Genomic DNA, 17,342 nt, shown 5'->3' on the forward strand with positions numbered 1-17,342 from the left:
TATCGAACAACCAAGACCTGCTTACAATACAGCTGTACCAGGGCAAGACCAGAGCAGAATTTTGCAGTCATGGTGATGTTAACGAGTCAACTAGTATGTTAACACTTCCTGAGAGGGAGTTATGGAGTCATGATGATGCTAACAGCAACTAGCATGCTATCCCGCACTTCCTGATTATCGGACAAGAAACTGCTTTAAAATTAGATGTAGAAAGTTTGCAGTGGGCTTTTTTTTTGCCTCAAGAGCTGCTTATACAACATATCTGTTCAGGGGCAAGATTTTGCACAAACAACGAACATACTAATGTGCGCTTTCTGAACATCAAACAATCATGGTAATGCTGACAACAACTAGCATGCTAACACACTTCCTGATTATTGGACAATAACATTTTTTTTTTTTAAATTAAAGTATGCAGTGGACCTCAACAGCTGCTTATACAACATATCTGTTCTGGGGTAAGACAGATATTGCTCAAACAACTAGCATGCTAATATGCACTTCCTGATTATCAAACAGTTATGGTAATGCTGACAACAACTAGCATGCTAAAGTGTACTCCCTGATTATCAGCCAATGAAGAACTGCTTACCATAACATCTATACCGGGACAGGACCAGAGCGGAGTTTTGCAGTCACAGTAATACTAACAACAACTAGCATGTTAACAGACACTTCCTGATTATCAGACAATAAACTTTATTTTATTTAATTTTATTTTTTAAATTAAAGTATGCAGTTTACCTCAAGAGCTGCTTATACAACATATAAGTTCTGGGGCAAGACAGATTTTGCTCAAACAACTAGCATGCTAATGTGAACTTCCTGATTATCAAACAATAATGGTAATGCTGACAACAAGCTAGCATGCTAAAGTGCACTTCCTGATTCGCGGACAATGTAGAGCTGCTTACAATAATACATCTGTACTGGGCCAAGACCAGTTAACAATGACTAGCATGCTAACACACACTTCCTGATTATCGGACAATGAACTTTTTTTTTTTTTTTTTTATTAAAGTATGCAGTGGACCTTAAGAGCTACTTATACAACATGTCTGTTCTGGGGCAAGACAGGTTTTGCTCAAACAACTGGCATACTAATGTGCACTTCCTGATTATCAAACAATCTTGATAATGCTGATAACGAAAACAGCAACAAGTGTACTTCTGGATTAGTGGACAATCAAAATCTGCTTACAATAATATATCTATAGCGGGGCAGAACCAGAGCAGAGTTTTGCAGTTACGGTAATATTAACAACAACTGGCATGCTAACACACACTTCCTGTACACAGTGAGCTTATTTTGACTTATTTTGAGCTGCTTTTACAACATATCCGTACTGGATCAAGACTAATTTTGCTCAAACAGACGGAGGAAATTTCGTAAAGGCCCTTTTAACTTTTTATCCGTACGTTTTAGCCTATGGACGTGGAGTTAATTGCTACACAACCCGTCCTCGTCCGTGTTAGTTGTCCATCCCCGGTCTGTTTGACAGTCTCCCCATCGCGCTCCAACGCTGTGAAGTAATTACGCTGACACGCCGGGATCCCAGTACTGCCTGCTATTCCACTCCCAATACAAGAAACATTATTAATAGAACAGAGAGCCGAGTCCAGTGCCAGCGAGTTACAGCGGCGCACCGACCACTTCTGCAAATAATTACCACAGTGAACCACGGTTTGGAAGAGGGCCTCCTTAATTCTATTTCCGTCCAGGGCATTGTTGAATTAAGGATAATGAGTTGTTTTTGTACCAATATTAGAAAAAAAATGCAAATTGGACAACTGCTGCTACTACTAAAACTACTACTACTACTACTACTACTGCTTGCTTTGTCTAAAATGTTTCACAGTACAGATTAAACCTCTCTATCATGAGGGAGACGAGCACTGCGCTACATTACGTTACAGTTCAGATCTGCGGAGAGTCGCTCCAATTCGCAGAAGGAATTTCCGTATTCCTGAGTAATAGAAAAGCATTTGATGAATAAATGCTAGAATAAAACAATAACATCTTCATGCAGACAAGTGGTTAATGGACACTCCACTAGAAAAGTTGCACACTGCAGTTTTAAAGCGATAATATATAGCAAAAAAAAAAATTAAGACAAAAATGAATTAATACATAAATAAATGAATAGTTTATTATTATTCAAACCTGCAAATACAGGGTCCTACACGAGAACGCTTGCAGCTCAAAACGACAAAATATTTTATCAGAAGTGCCTTTCGTTTAGCCAGGCTGGTGCCACCTAGTGCCTCTAGGTCAGGAATCAAAATACAGTAGACAGTTTGCAAGAACCCCGGACGTTCAAGTTCGGGCTCCAGCCGATCAGCGAAGAGCGATATATTCAGTGTTGTCGACGATTCCCGAGATTGAGGATTTAAAGCCGGAACAAAGAGAATGTTTGGTGAATTTCATCAAGGGCAAAGACGTTATTGCCTTTCTTCCTATGGAATCTGGGAAAAGCTTAATATACCAGTTAGCCCCAGCGGCGCATTACATACGTCACGAGCAAATGGCAGCGATTGGTTAAATGATAAAAAGTACCTGCCTAGCACTGAGCGAACGAAATCTAAGGCTGCGAGGTCAGATGGTTTGTACGAAGTGAAACCGGCTGATGAATCAGGCTACCTTTCATTTATTTATTTATTTATTTTATTTATTTATTTGAGACAGGGACAGCGCACAATTTTTACATTAACCTTAACAGGAAAGATGCATTGTACATCAGGTTGTAGCATCAGTGCTAATTTCCACCTGTAGTCCCTGGACGGGTTCATTGATTGATTGATTGATTGTATTTTGACTGACCTTGACTATCAACTGTTCTGGAGACCTGTAGCATGTTTTGGGTTGATGGGGGAAACCGGAGTGCCCAGAGGAAACCCATCCAGACACGGGGAGAAACATGCGAACTCCACACAAAAAGGCCCGAGTGACCCGGGGATCGATCTTGCTGTGAGGCATGAGTGCTAGCCACTCAACCACTGTGCCTTTAAATGGTGATGGCGTTTTTGGGGCTTAAAAACACAAAAATCTTAACTCTTTCCCCCATGAAGAACGACATTTGACGACCCCCCCTGTTCCCTTAATGACGACTTTTGACACCTCCGCTGTATCACTAAAGACGTGATTTGACGACCTTTAGAAATGGCTCGGTTTTTCACATTTAAACAGAGACTGTGATAGGTGGGGGCCACTACAACCCACACTAGACTGACCAATAGGATTCAAGGATATGTTTTCGCCGATTTTTTCCGAAGTTAATCGAAGTAGTGACGATGGTAGCTTCCGGAAAAAAACACAACACGAAACACGAGCAATGGAAAGATCGCGCTGCGGCGCACAGTTTTAGAAATAATGAGGAGCGGACGTATTTTATGGATAAGTTTAGAGAAAGTGACTTTTATAGATTTCAAAGTGATGATGAGGGTGATTATAAAGTGGAAAACAGCGATAGCGACGGACTTACAGAGAGTGAATCTTACGAAGATGAGAATGCCGCTGATGCGTCTGTGTGGAGTCCTGCGATATCCGAACAAACTATCCGGGCTTTATACTTGATTATGAACCAAAATTGCCCTGAAATCACTCGTGGAAGTCTGTTTTCTTTTATGCAATTATGCTCTATGGGTGTAGCCCTAGTAACATATGTATGGGTTGGTCCTAGTAGGCGTCCAGGGGGGAAAGAGTTAAACCACCCTCCTGAGTGGAAAAGTTGAATAGGCCCCACAGTAGGTCACTGCCCAAGATGCAAAACTCTGGTCCGATCTGCTCACGTCGCGTACACTTTTACTCCACATACATCACCGCCTAGTGTCACCACTTAGCCGCCTGGCATGCATACCCAATCGAATTCCACACACTTTTGCGTCACCGTATGCACGCAGATTTACTCCTGAAAATGCTTGTCTAAATGCAGAATAAAAAGTGAAGACGCGACGAAACTTTTGCGTCTTCTGTTCAGATCGTCATCATATAAATGTAGCCACAATCTAGATTTAAAAGTGCACTACGTAACTTTTCAATTGAGGGTTCATCACCTGCTTGTTTCTATGGAGATGTCATTGCTCTGCCTGGAATGTTCCACAGTGTGTCATTAAACAACTCTACCTTACATTTATTCAATTACAGGTGGTTTTATCTCTCAAAAATACCTAGAAAAACAGACATTCTGACTCTCCACAGATCTGACCTGTAACTCTGTCTGGTTTGGGCTCCGTGAAGACAGAAACGTTTAATACCATACTGTGAAACATTCCAGACAAAGCATTAACATCTCTATGAAGAAAAGCATTTAACGGGGACTCCGCCAGAAAAAGTGAGTTAAGTTTCAATATCCCCTCAAAAACATGTTCGTGAGAAAATACGAGAATGTAACATCTTATTGGTGAGTTGAAAATCCCACTTGGAGGCCTAAAGAAACTCAATTAGTTTCACTTTTGCATATGTCTAACAGAAAGTAACTACAGCTTTGAAATGAAATGCGAATGTTCCACAAACCAATCTCCAAGAATTAGCAATTCCCATGGGCCATAAGAGCACATATGTAATTTATTTAGAAAAACAGAGTCTTTGCTTTTGTTAACATTTAGAAGTCCTCCACTCAGTTGAAGTTTTATATGCAGAAGGATATAGCAGAATAATGAAGATAGACGACTGATGAGATTCATTTATTGTCAAACATTCTTGTAGTCTGTATAAGATAGTGTTTTTAGTGGATAACTAATACAAGGACTGGATGGAATATTTAAAAAGTGTCTCCGCACGTCTCCAACACTCTGGACCTCATTTCTTAGTTAACCAATGTCCAAAATTCTGGACTGTCCCTTTAAACGGAAGAGAGAACCAAGATATGTACTCAACACTCTACAGCTCAAATCTCATCACAGTGCAGAAAATAAATAAATAAATAAAATACAAATATACAAAAATACCCCAAATGCTAAGAAATTGTACAGAAATTGTAAAATATTGAGCCCCCAAATAGCAGTAGTAGTAGTAGTAGTAGTAGTAATAGTAGTAGTAGTAATAATAATAGTTCCACCTTTTATATAATGAACAATAAGTCCATATAGAAATTATTATGACAAAATAATAAATACCGTATTTTTTAGAATATAAGTTGCACCAGCCAAAAAATGCATAATGAAAAAAAAAAAAAAAAAAAACATTTATAAGTTGCACTAGACTATAAGACTTTTTTGGGGAAATTTATTTTATAAAATCAGAGACCAAGAACCGACATTTCATGTTGAAAGTCAAGTTCTAGTAATAACAATAGAACAGAGAACAACAGACTGTTAACGTCACATATGAACAGTTCTTCAGATAAACTATAACATAAACAACAGAACAGAACAAGTTTAACAAACTCTCCATCTCACTCCAAATCACTAAATCCATTCAATTCTTCGTCCTCTGTGTCACTTCTGAGCAACTCGGCCTCGACCTCCGGAGGTAAACGGAGCACCGCTTCCTCTTCTGTGTCGCTGTCGTCAGACTCCATGTCAGTTCCAGTTCGAATTATTCTGTCCTTTTCTGACTTGAAATTGTCCAGACTTTGTCTACCCGTCCAGTGACTTACAGGAAATTTGCATGGCTATTGTAATGCTGGTTGTAAGCATGAAATCTTCCTCTGCTCCTCCAGATGTGTGTTAAATTTACAACATGTTCCCATATATTGGAGCTTCCAGTGTTTTCATTAATTGATATTCAACTGACTTCTTGTACTCCCTGTTCTGTTTGAGCACATACAGCAGCCATGATGTTCGTATCTGTACTTTTGCTTTATATGTATATTCTCTGTGTGCACACGCCCATTCTACTTATTATCATAAAACTATAAACACTGATGGTTTTCTTTTGTCTGAGCCTCCCTGAGCTGCTCACAAAAATGTAACATGGAACATCCTGGTGTTATTAAACTTCTTTCACGTAATTATTCATCTTGCTATGGTGTCAATTCTTATCAACCACATTCTCCCGATAACACCGGTTGTCACACGTTTCAGATTTCACTACTTCCGCAGCTTGTAATTTGCAGAATATGAGTTTCTTTTGGGGGGCATTTGTGTTCAGTCTTCTCAGTTGTCTTATAGTTGTCTATCAGTGTGACTTATAGTCCCAACAATACGGTAAATTAAAAAATTCCTAAACATTTAGCTTTGACAGACAGTTGAGCGTAAAGTTATCTGGTAGTTTATCCATGACATCATGCGATCTTTGGTGTTTGGCTTTTGTTTGAGAAAGAACACATTCTCAACACATTGCAGCTCAAATCTCGTCAATTCCCAAAGAGTAACACCCACCTGCCGTGTCTGTTAAGTAAGAGTAAAAATGGCAAACGCTGTCTGCAAAATGTCAATGTACAAGAAGCTTGTCGAGACTATAGACAATAACGCTGTATACTTCCTGATTTTGTGTTTAAAGGCAAAAAAAAAAGTTGCTGAGAAAACCTTTTAAACCCAAACTTGAGACTTTTTAGACAGAGCCGAGTTTCCGATCCAATATAAGTCTGACATTTGAGACCCGCTGTGTTAATGCATCCTGAATGGAAGTACATCAGCCAACACTACGTAACAGCCTTCACCTGAGGACGCGGGTTTTAACTTTTAGATTTAAGCTTATCCTTATTTCACCAAGAACTGTGCAGTAGCTTCTCATGGCGTAACTCTCATTTCTCAAACTTTTTACTTATGCAACACGTATTTTGGCAATAAGAATGAATTCAAGTATAGTTCTTTTCTTATATAAGGTCTTGGCTTGAGTCCCCACACTGCAAAAAACTAAAATCTCACCAAGTTACAGATACTTGAATGAAGAAAATGTAACCTTGATTTGAGTTAAATTTACTAGAATTTATTATTGTGATTTTAATGTATTTCTTATTCTGTAAAGCAGTGGTCCTCAACCACTTGGCTTTCCTGTTTTAGTCCTGACTTTTTCTTTTGTTTTAACCATTTTGTTTAGACCTCGTTTAAACCTGGTTTAGTCCTTGTTTAGTCCTGGTTTGGAAATGGTTTAGTCCTGTTTTAGACCTGATTTACACCTGGTTGAGTCCTGGTTTAAATGTGGTTTAGTCCTGGTTTAGACCTGGTTTAAACCTGGTTTAGATCTGGTTTACACTTGGTTTAGACCTGGTTTAGATGTGGTTTAGTCCTGGTTTAAAACTGGTTTAGACCTGGTTTAGTCCTTGTTTAGATCTGGTTTAGACCTGGTTTAGTCCTAGTTTATTCCTGGTTTAGTGTAAGCGTGAAGACACGGGTCCACACAGCGTACAGGAGAAGGAATAAAACAGGCGCGGACCATTTCTTCAAATTGTGCTATACAATTGCTTTACCTACATTTTGTTACATAAAAGACAGGAAAAATAAGAAATCAATTCTACTGAAATCAAGTTAAATGTTCTTAATATGAGTAATTTAAAGTTATAGATATTACATTTTGTAGTGCAGACCATGTTGTGTAATTTTCTGTGTAAGGTCTGTTTATCCCATTGACCTAAAACACAAACAAAAGTCAGATTTTCAAGCTGTAGATCAGGGGTGTCAAACTCATTTTGGTTCGGGGGCCGTATCCAACCTACTTTGATCCAAAAGGGGCCGGATCAGAAAACTCATGTCATATAAACCCAAAAATAACAATAACTTCAAATATTTGTGCAGAGAAATGCAAATCTTTCACAGAAATCTTTTTTTCTCTTTCTTATTATAATATTATGAACAACTTGAAACTTGAAGAAAAATTCAATTTCAACACGATGTTTTAACAATAACTTGTATGCAAACAGGAATAAGTAAATTTTTGTTGTAAAATCCTGCACTCGGCTCTACTTTTCTCATGTTGAACATTTTTCTGATGAGGGTGTCACGGTCAACAGTCAAAACGATCGTCCTTTAAGAGCGTTTGGAAAGAGACAAGTCTTCATTTGTGCTGCACAGGTGGGAGGGGCCACGTACAGAGACGCTGCTATGCTGAGCCCCACAGAAAATTACCAATATTTTAATAGAAAATATTATTAAAATATTTTAGTAGAAAATCACCCAAGGGCCACATTAAAGGTCTTGGAGGGCCAGATCTGGCCCCTGGGCCTTATGTTTGACACCTGTGCTAAAGACTAAAAGACTAAAAGACTAAGAGACTATGAGACTATGAGACTAACAGACTAAACGACTATGAGACTAAAAGACTAAAAGACTATGAGACTAAAAGACTAAAAGACTATGAGACTAAGAGACTATGACACTATAAGACTATAAGACTGAAAGACTAAAAGACTAAAAGACTATGAGACTATGAGACTATGAGACTAACAGACTAAAAGACTAAAAGACTAAAAGACTATGAGACAGACTAAAAGACTAAAAGACTAAAAGACTATGAGACTAAGAGACTATGAGACTATAAGACTATAAGACTGAAAGACTAAAAGACTAAAAGACTATGAGACTATGAGACTATGAGACTATGAGACTAAGAGACTAAGAGACTAAAAGACTAAAAGACTATAACATGAACCTATAACTTGACCAAGTTAGGTTCAAAATCTAGACATGGGTCAATGGGTGCTACAGTTTGGTCACCCACTGAAGGCTACAAATTACCCCAGTAACATATGGATGGGTCAAATGCAGAGGACACATTCCCAAAATGGAAAAAAAAAATAATAATAATTCTATTACCATTGTGTACTTAATTGAGGCTTCAGTTGTATAAATTGATTTTTGCATGTAGTCATGTGAAGGTTGGCTGTTCGAATCCCGCCCTCGACATAAAACATCATTTGTTGAGCGGTCAGATCCACTGACCCACAGGTCGGCGGTGCGGACCCATCTCCCACAGATAAATGCTGTCGTTCGTGTCCTTGAGCAAGACACGTAACCTCCCACCTCGCCCCCATTGTCTGTGTGTGAATGGGTGAGTGGTTCTTTGATGTAAAGTGCTTCGAAGGCCTTGAGGGTGGAAAAGTGCTGTATAAAAATGTGACCATTTACCATTTCCCGTGTAATCCAGCGCTGCATTGTGTTTGAGACTTGAGTGCTCAGAAAATGCATGTTGTCTCCTACCTCCCCATCCTTACACCTGGACCTACAGCAGATCTTTAAAAAAAACAAAACAAAAAGCTCCAAAAAATAAACCAAAATCATATGAATGGAAATCTTCTGCGAGTTCTAAAGTCATTGGACCTGTTTCTATTACGAAAATAGACCTTTTAAGATCAATATTATAGGGATGTAATAATAATAACCGAAATATCGTGATATCGTATCGTCAAAAGTCTCACAATAATATCGCGGGCTGTCACAATATATCAAATCACAAGTTTCTTCTCTTAAATACATGGTTTTGTAGTAGCAACAGCTCATAAACATTGGAAACTACATATCCCATGATTCATTTCAGAGCAGAAAATATGAAGAAATATGTTTTTTTTTACTTGAATTCTTGGGATTATGACGGAAATAATTCAGACCAAAATCTCATCAAGGTATTTTAAAAGCAAAAAAGTGTTATATCAGCCTCTTCAAAATATCACAATCAATATCGTACCGTGAGATTTGGATATTGTCCCTACACTGTTACACTTAATGAACCAAACGTAAAGTCATGATCCATTTACGTCTATATTATAATATACCAGAAAACATTTGAGAATATACAGCATTAAGAGCTTTATCTGTTTAGTAAAAGCATCGTTTAATCATTCATCAGCTGGAGGTTGATCTGATTGAGCTGAGTCGCTGAATTTAAAATACTCCGTGTGCCTGGTGGGGGAGATATTAGAGAACACACGCTATGCAAAATGTACTTTTATTCATGCTATAATGCTGTACCCAAAAACTACTTTTGAAGCACCATGTACAAAGATTAAAAAAAAACAATAATATCAAAACTACTTTATGCCACTGACACAATAATCCGAAAACAGGATAATCCCAGTAAACCATAAACATTTACAAGAAAAAATGAGCCATAGTCATCACTTGAAGCGCCTGAAGTGACCCAAACCTGATTTTTTTTGCCCCTATGCTCCTGTATTTGATCTTTTAATGATGGTCTGAACGACACAGGTCAGATTTTTTTTCAAATGCGACCCAGGCCGATTAGATATGTGCTCCTAAAACTGATACATATCCGATCTGTTGACATGCGACATCAGTCCAAACGGTCAGGTCACATTCATCCCACCTACACGTCAGGCTCGGAGTCTAGTCAATGGAGGGAAAGCGAGATTAGTGAGTTCATTCATATTTGGGGGGATCGCTGTATTCAGGCCAAATTGGAGGGGTCTTTTTCAGAACCAGACGGTCTTTGAAATGATTGCTAAAGAAATGGCAGAGCGCGGATAAAGGTGGTCGTGGCTCCAATGTCAACAAAAAAAAAGAGCCTGAGAGCCAAATACATGGAGGCTAAAGACTCAAACAAACAGAGCGGCCGTGGATGTGTAACCTGTCCATTTTACCAAGAACTGGACTGTATTTTAGGAGAAAAGCCCGGCGTTTAGGCGACTTCCGTAAACACAGAGCTCGCTCGCTGGGTGTGACGTCGTCGTGTCCTCCAGTGCTCATGTGGGACACTTTTGGGGACGTTTAAAGTTCACACTGGAGATCACATACAAGTCACATTTAACTGGAAATGTGAACAACCTCACAAAAAAAATCAGATTTCACAAAAAAATCTGAATTGAGCGTTAAGTCCTGCAGTCTGAACGTAGCCTTCTTCGGTCTTTACAACCTTTCACAGCTCAAATTTTGTTGTATTAAAACTAAAAAAAAAACAACAACTAATTTTCCCCACTTTTACACACAAAAAATGTAGCCTGATTCATCAGCCGGTTTTACTTCGTTTCACATAGAAACCGTCTGACCTTGCAGCCTTAGAATTCGTTCGCTCAACAGTAGGCGGGTACTTTTATTTTATTTTTATTTAACCAATCGCTGCTATTTGGCCGTGACGTATGTAATGCGCCGCTAACGGGACTAACAGGTATATTAAGCTTTTCCCAAATCCCATAGGAAGAAGGACAATAACGTCTTTCCCATTGATGAAATTCACCAAACATTCTCTTTATTCCGGCTTTAAATCCTCGATCTCGGGAATCGTTGACAATACAGAATATATCACTCTTCGCTGATTGGCGCTAACTTGTACTTCCAACGTTTTTGCGAACTGTCTAGTGTATTTTGAGTCCTGACCTAGTTGCTGGATAGAAATTAAATTGAGCGGTGGCACTAGGTGGCGCCAGCCTGACTATACAGTTTCAGCTTTCATATACTGAATGGTCAATCGAGTTTTGGTAAATGGTCACATTTGACCATGGCACTCAAAGCGCATTACAACAAGGAACCACTCACTCATTCACACACACATTCACACACAGTGTACGCAGACACTGTGGGCAAGGTGGGTTAAGTGTCTTGCACAAGGACACAACAACAGCATTCGTCTGTGGGAGCTGGAATCACACCACCAACCTTCAGATCAGTGGGCGAATGCTCTACCAACTGAGCTACTGCCGCCCATTACTACTACTGCTACTACTGCCCGTTTTTATCATGACAGACCGGCTTCTCTTTGTATTTAGTTTAATTCACGCGTGTTTCAACAACGCATTAATCCAGAATCATCCGTTCACATATTGACTGTTTAGTTACATCGCAGGTAAAACTATGAACTTCCCCTGTGCTTTTTTTTTTTAAAGTCCACAAACCGTCCCCGGACTCATTCTGCGCTCAAACTCTTTTCACAACAAACGTATGGCCCTATTAGCATAGTATTCACAGGGGGGAAAGGACTTCAGTTGTTGACTTTCTAAATGTTAATTCCGTTCGCTGACTGTGGTGTTCTGTAAGGTAAAGTCAATAACCCGGTGTGTGTATCTGCGTGTGTGTGCCTCTCCGCAGGGACGTACGTAACCCAGGTAACGGCCACGGACGCAGACGACCCCACCTACGGCAACAGCGCGCGGGTGGTGTACAGCATCCTGCACGGACAGCCGTACTTCTCTGTGGAGGCCAAGACAGGTACGGCACGACTTCTCATTCAAACTGGGGTAGAGTGTAGAGACTGAGATGTTATCGCTGTGCTTGGGATGTTCCGCAGTGTGGCATTAAAGAGATATTGCGGAGATATTTGTGTTTTTAATTTAAAGGTGCGATGTTTACGTTTTCTGGAGGGTCCGTCAAGCGCTTTTCTCCGTGGAGGTGTTATCGCTTTGTCTGGAATGTTTCGCAGTGTGGCTTTAAACATTTCTATCTTCACGGAGACCAAACCGGACGAGTTTACAGGTCAGATCTGCGGAGAGGCGACCCCGCTCACAGTCAGAATTCCTGTATTTTTGAGCTCTAAAACCACCTAGAATTGAATAAATCTAAGGTAGAGCTGTTTAATGTCATACTGCGGAACGTTCCGGGCAGAGCAATGACGTATCCATGGAAACAAAGCAAAGGAAAAGTGTCAGAGTGCCCCTTTAAAAGATCCATATTGCACTATTTTCTGATTTTCTGAGTTGCGTTTTGTTTCATTCACACGTGTTTAACAAATCCTCTCAAACGGAAAACACTCTGTTCCACCTTGTGATGTCACGTGGTAATACAGGAACAGGAAGTGCTCCAATGAGTTTTTAAACTTCACTAGAATCATTTGGATAATTTCAGCCCTGGAATTAAGAAACTGTACTGATCAAAAGATAAAAGGGTAGCTGTAAAACTTGAAAATTACCACTACAGGACGTCACAAAGTTGAGCATTTTCAGCTTTGATGTAAACAATAAATAAAATCTGGAAGTGTGCTCTTGCATGCTAGTTGTTGCTGGATTTCTGTGGCGACAGAACACGCTCTGATCTTTGAAAGTTGTGAAATGTGCTCATAAAGTCATCACAGTGGATAATTCGGATGCTCTGAATGCGTAAAGGAAGTGAGGAACAATTTTGGACCAATTTTTAAATGAACTAGTTCTTATTTTCACATTTTTAATTCAGTAAAAAGACTCTTTACTGGACCCATTTTATGCTGTTTTCTAATCTATGTTGTTTCCTCATCGAAAATATACCTTTGTTGTTGTGTTTTATTTCATTCACACATGTTTAACGCACAAACCCTGCATATTTAGGCTTCTCTCAAACTGAAAACACTCCGTTCCACCTTGTGATGTCACGTGGTAATACAGGAAGTGCTTCACTGCATTTTTAAAACTCCATGCACCTTCACTAGAATCATCTGGATAATTTCAGCCCTGAATTCCCAATCTCTACTGAACTAAATGTAATTTGAAAACTGCCAATTCATGACATCACAAGGTGGAACAGAGCATTTTGTGTTTTGGAGATGTAGAGAGATTAAAAATAAAGAGAGCAAAACAACTCCAGGTTTGTTTTTGATAAAGCAACAGCATTATAACATGGCTTAAATCTCACAAGAGGTTTTTTTTTTCTTTATAGATGACCAAATTGTATCTTATATTTAGTGTTTTGTTCTCAAGAAGATGTTGTAAGCGTTTGGGTTGCCAGTTCCAGTGCTGAAATCCAGTTGGAACGTTCTCAGATCTCGGCCCTCACGACTTACACCCCAGCACTCGCAGCCAATCATTCATCACAGCTAATAGAAAAAAACAAAAAACAAAAACATTGTCAAACAAGTGCTCTTGCTGTGAGCGGACTGCTGCTGTGGAAGATTATAGCCGAAGCAATAACATCTCCATGGCGACAAGCAGGTGGCAGGTCCTACAAAGCGAAACGTACGCAGTGCACCTTTAATGGTTCCACATTACACACATTTCTGATCTCTGTTATAATGTTGTTTCCTCATCACAAACATACCTGGAGTTGTATTTTGTTTCATTCTCACATGTTTAACTCTTTCCCCCATGAAGATGACATTTGACGTCCCCCCTTGTTTCCTTAACGACGTCTTTTGACACCTCCGCTGTATCACTAAAGACGTGATTTGACGACCATGAGAAACTGCTCGGTTTTTCACATTTAAACAGAGACTGCGATAGGTGGAGGCCACTACAACCCACACTAGGCTGATCAGTAGGATTCAAGGATATGTTTACGCAGATTTTTTCCGAAGTTAATTGAAGTAGTGACGATTGCAGCTTCCGGAAAAAACACAACATGAAACACGTGCAATGGAAAGATCGCGGCGCTGCGGCTCACAGTTTTAGAAATAATGAGGAGCGGACGTATTTTATGGATAAGTTTAGAGAAAGTGACTTTTATAGATTTCAAAGTGATGATGAAGTTGATTATAAAGTGGAAAACAGCGACAGCAACGGACTTTCAGAGAGTGAATCTTACGAAGATGTGAATGCTGCTGATGCGTCTGTGTGGAGTCCTGCGATAAACGAACAAACTATCCGGACTTTATACTCAATTATGAACCAAAATTGCCCTGAAATATTTCAGTCTTTTTTTCCAAGATGCGATGTATGACAACAGACGCTTATGCGGAGCTCTGCGCATGAGAAAGTAACCAAGATAACAAATACTGAATACCCACTGACAGGGAAGAGTTTTATTATTATTATATTATTATATTATAATAAGCTAAATGGGTTGAATAAGTTAAATGGAAAAAATGTATTAGGTCCACACAGGTGTACAACAGCTAAAAACAGGTGTACACTTGACTATACTGTATCTAGTGATATGAAATCTGTTTAAATACTTTGACACAAAGTATATATATATATATATATATATATATATATATATATATATATATATATATATATATATATATATATATATATATATATATATATTTTTTTTTTTTTTTTTTTTATGAATATAGTACTCAGAACATGCAGATATCAGATGCTGAATGTAGTTTTTTGTTTTCGATTTTGCACCTGACCAGGTAAACTCTCATGTTCAGTGAGCTGTTATACACCTATAAATGAGTTGAATCACATTTAAACATCCATAAATGAAGAGTTCAGAGTCTAAGGTTTCCAGAGATACAAATATGTCTGTGTTACAATTCATGAGTGTAAAAATCATTTATAATCACTTGTGGAAGTCTGTTTTCTTTTATGCAGTTATGCTCTAAGGGCGGCCCTAGTCATATATGTATGGGTTGTTCCTCGTAGGCGTCCAGGGGGGAAAGAGTTAACGCATAAACCCTGCATATTTAGGCTTCTCTTAAAATGAAAACACTCCGTTACACCTTGTGATGTCATGTGATAATACAGGAAGTGCTTCACAGCATTTTTAAAACTCCATGCACCTTCACTAGAATCATTCGGACGATTTCAGATCTGGAATTGCCAATCTCTACTGAACTAAAGGTAAAAAAAAAAGGAGCTGTTAACTTGAAAACTCACAAGTTGGAACAGCATTTTGAGATTTGGACTAATAATAAAGGGTTACTCAAACATGTGTGAATGAAACAAAACTCCAGGTATGTTTTTTAATGAGGTAACAACATTATAACATGACTTAAACCTCACAATAGTCAATTTTGTGCAATAAATGACCTTTAAGTTTTAGAAAGTGTCACCAAATTTCAAGATGGACTAACTTTTGTTTCCGAAATTGCTGGAAAGATCCTTGCCCAATCTCGCACCTGCCCATGACTTCCTGGCCTCAAGCTGGAGGACGCTGAGGCGGTGGGCTCTTTTAAATCAATGGTGAAACTTGGCACTAATTCGCCTCCTCACCCTGACCCAGATGCCCTCCCACACGCAGGACTAAACCAGGCCCCGGTTCGGCGTAGCATCCAGTCATTCCCAATTTATTCCTGTGACACGTAGGCGCTCCCGGGACTGGCGCAAATGAACATGGATTTTCACCACAACTAGTTTTCATGCAAATCGGAATCAATAACACACGAGCAGCGGCAAATCACAGAATGAAGAAAAGGACCGACCGTTTACGATAATGAAGTTTGCTGTGAACTTGCCTGTTTGGTCCAAGATGAATTCACTTTATATTAGTCTAACAGAGAAATGGGCACGCAAAATGGTGGTTATTTCAGGATTCATAAAGTGTTTTTGGTGGTTTTGGTGATTAGGTCCTGACCAGAATTCCAGTTCAAGACATTGAGAAGGTCACTGAGGCTGAACTGTGCGAACCAAGTGAACCTATAACCTCTAAAGAACTCCAAACTTTACAGTAAAGCATAAAAATAGAAATAAAAGTAGTTCGGAGACAACTATTAGATGATATAACATGTCCAATGTAATGTAATTCCCACATTATTGCACCTTTTTTGACATATGTGTTCTATTCTTGGGTTTCAGAGTGACAAAAAAGTGAACACAGTTCCCATAGAAAATAACGATTTAAAACTAAATATATTCTGAATGGTGAAAAGCACTTAAAGGGATGCTATAAAAGGGAAGCTGAAACAAATGAAAACCCACCAAATATCAATATTGAAACCAGACGGAGAAGCAAAGTTAAACCTTCCTTACTTGAATGGTCTTGATTTAACTGAATAAATATAAGACTAGCTGTACATTTTTACTACCGTTGTGGTGTGAAAATTAGCATTAAAGGTGCATTGTGTAACTCTTCTGGTGAACCTGATTCATCAGCCGGTTTCACTTTGTGGAAACCATCTGACCCCAAAGCATTAGGATTTGTTCACTCGACGTAGGCGTTTATTTTTTATTTTTTATTAACCAGTCGCTGCTAATTGGTCGTGACATATGTAATGCACCAAACCCCATAGGAAGAAGGGCAATAAAGTATTTCCCCTTGATTAAATTCACCAAATATTCTCTTTGTTCCGGCTTTAAATCCTCGATCTCGGGAATTGTTGCCAACACAGAATGTCTGTCTTCGTCTACATCCATCTCGACCGCTTTGTTTACTGTTGTACTGTTCCACAAAAGGGACCCAGACAGATGCTTGAGTTTGACGTCATGGCTTCACAGCTCTTCACTGATTGACCGGTGTGCAGTTTACAACTTCCAGGATTTTTGCAAACCATCTAGTGTATTCCGATTCCTGACCTAGTTGCTGGAGAGAAATGAAATTGAGCAGAGGCATTAGGTGGGGGCAGCTTGGCTAACATTAAACACCCCCGTGAAACTTTCCCGCCCCTCAACAAAATCTGAAAAATCCTCCAGAGTGAACAATGCCTGGTGGGTTGGGGGGAGTGGGTATGGGGCAGGCTCCGGAGCGATGATTGACAGCCACAACAATTCAACAAGGAGCAGACCGGTACGTTCCATGTTGGACATGGAACAGAGCGGACATTTGTGCTCGGATCATGCTGTCTCGTAATAACCTGAGTCTGACTCATTGGCGGCTGTTAGTCTAACCTGAAAATTCTCATGTACTGGCCATAGTTGATCCTAAAAAGACCGTTACAGAGC

At 39.3% G+C, this 17,342-nt stretch overlaps 1 protein-coding gene across 1 annotated transcript in view; it reads left to right on the forward strand.

Annotated features, from left to right (window-relative positions):
• LOC110175540 (cadherin-12-like) overlaps nucleotides 1-17,342 on the forward strand; it is a 458,088-nt gene that overhangs the window by 139,340 nt on the left and 301,406 nt on the right. The window contains 1 exon segment of the mRNA XM_055150970.1: nucleotides 11,917-12,036. Within this exon segment, the coding sequence (XP_055006945.1) occupies nucleotides 11,917-12,036 (120 nt within the window).

The sequence above is a fragment of the Boleophthalmus pectinirostris genome, unplaced genomic scaffold (assembly GCF_026225935.1).
Source record: "Boleophthalmus pectinirostris isolate CB_2022bp ecotype Guang Dong unplaced genomic scaffold, ASM2622593v1 HiC_scaffold_15, whole genome shotgun sequence".
NCBI lineage: Eukaryota > Metazoa > Chordata > Actinopteri > Gobiiformes > Gobiidae > Boleophthalmus > Boleophthalmus pectinirostris.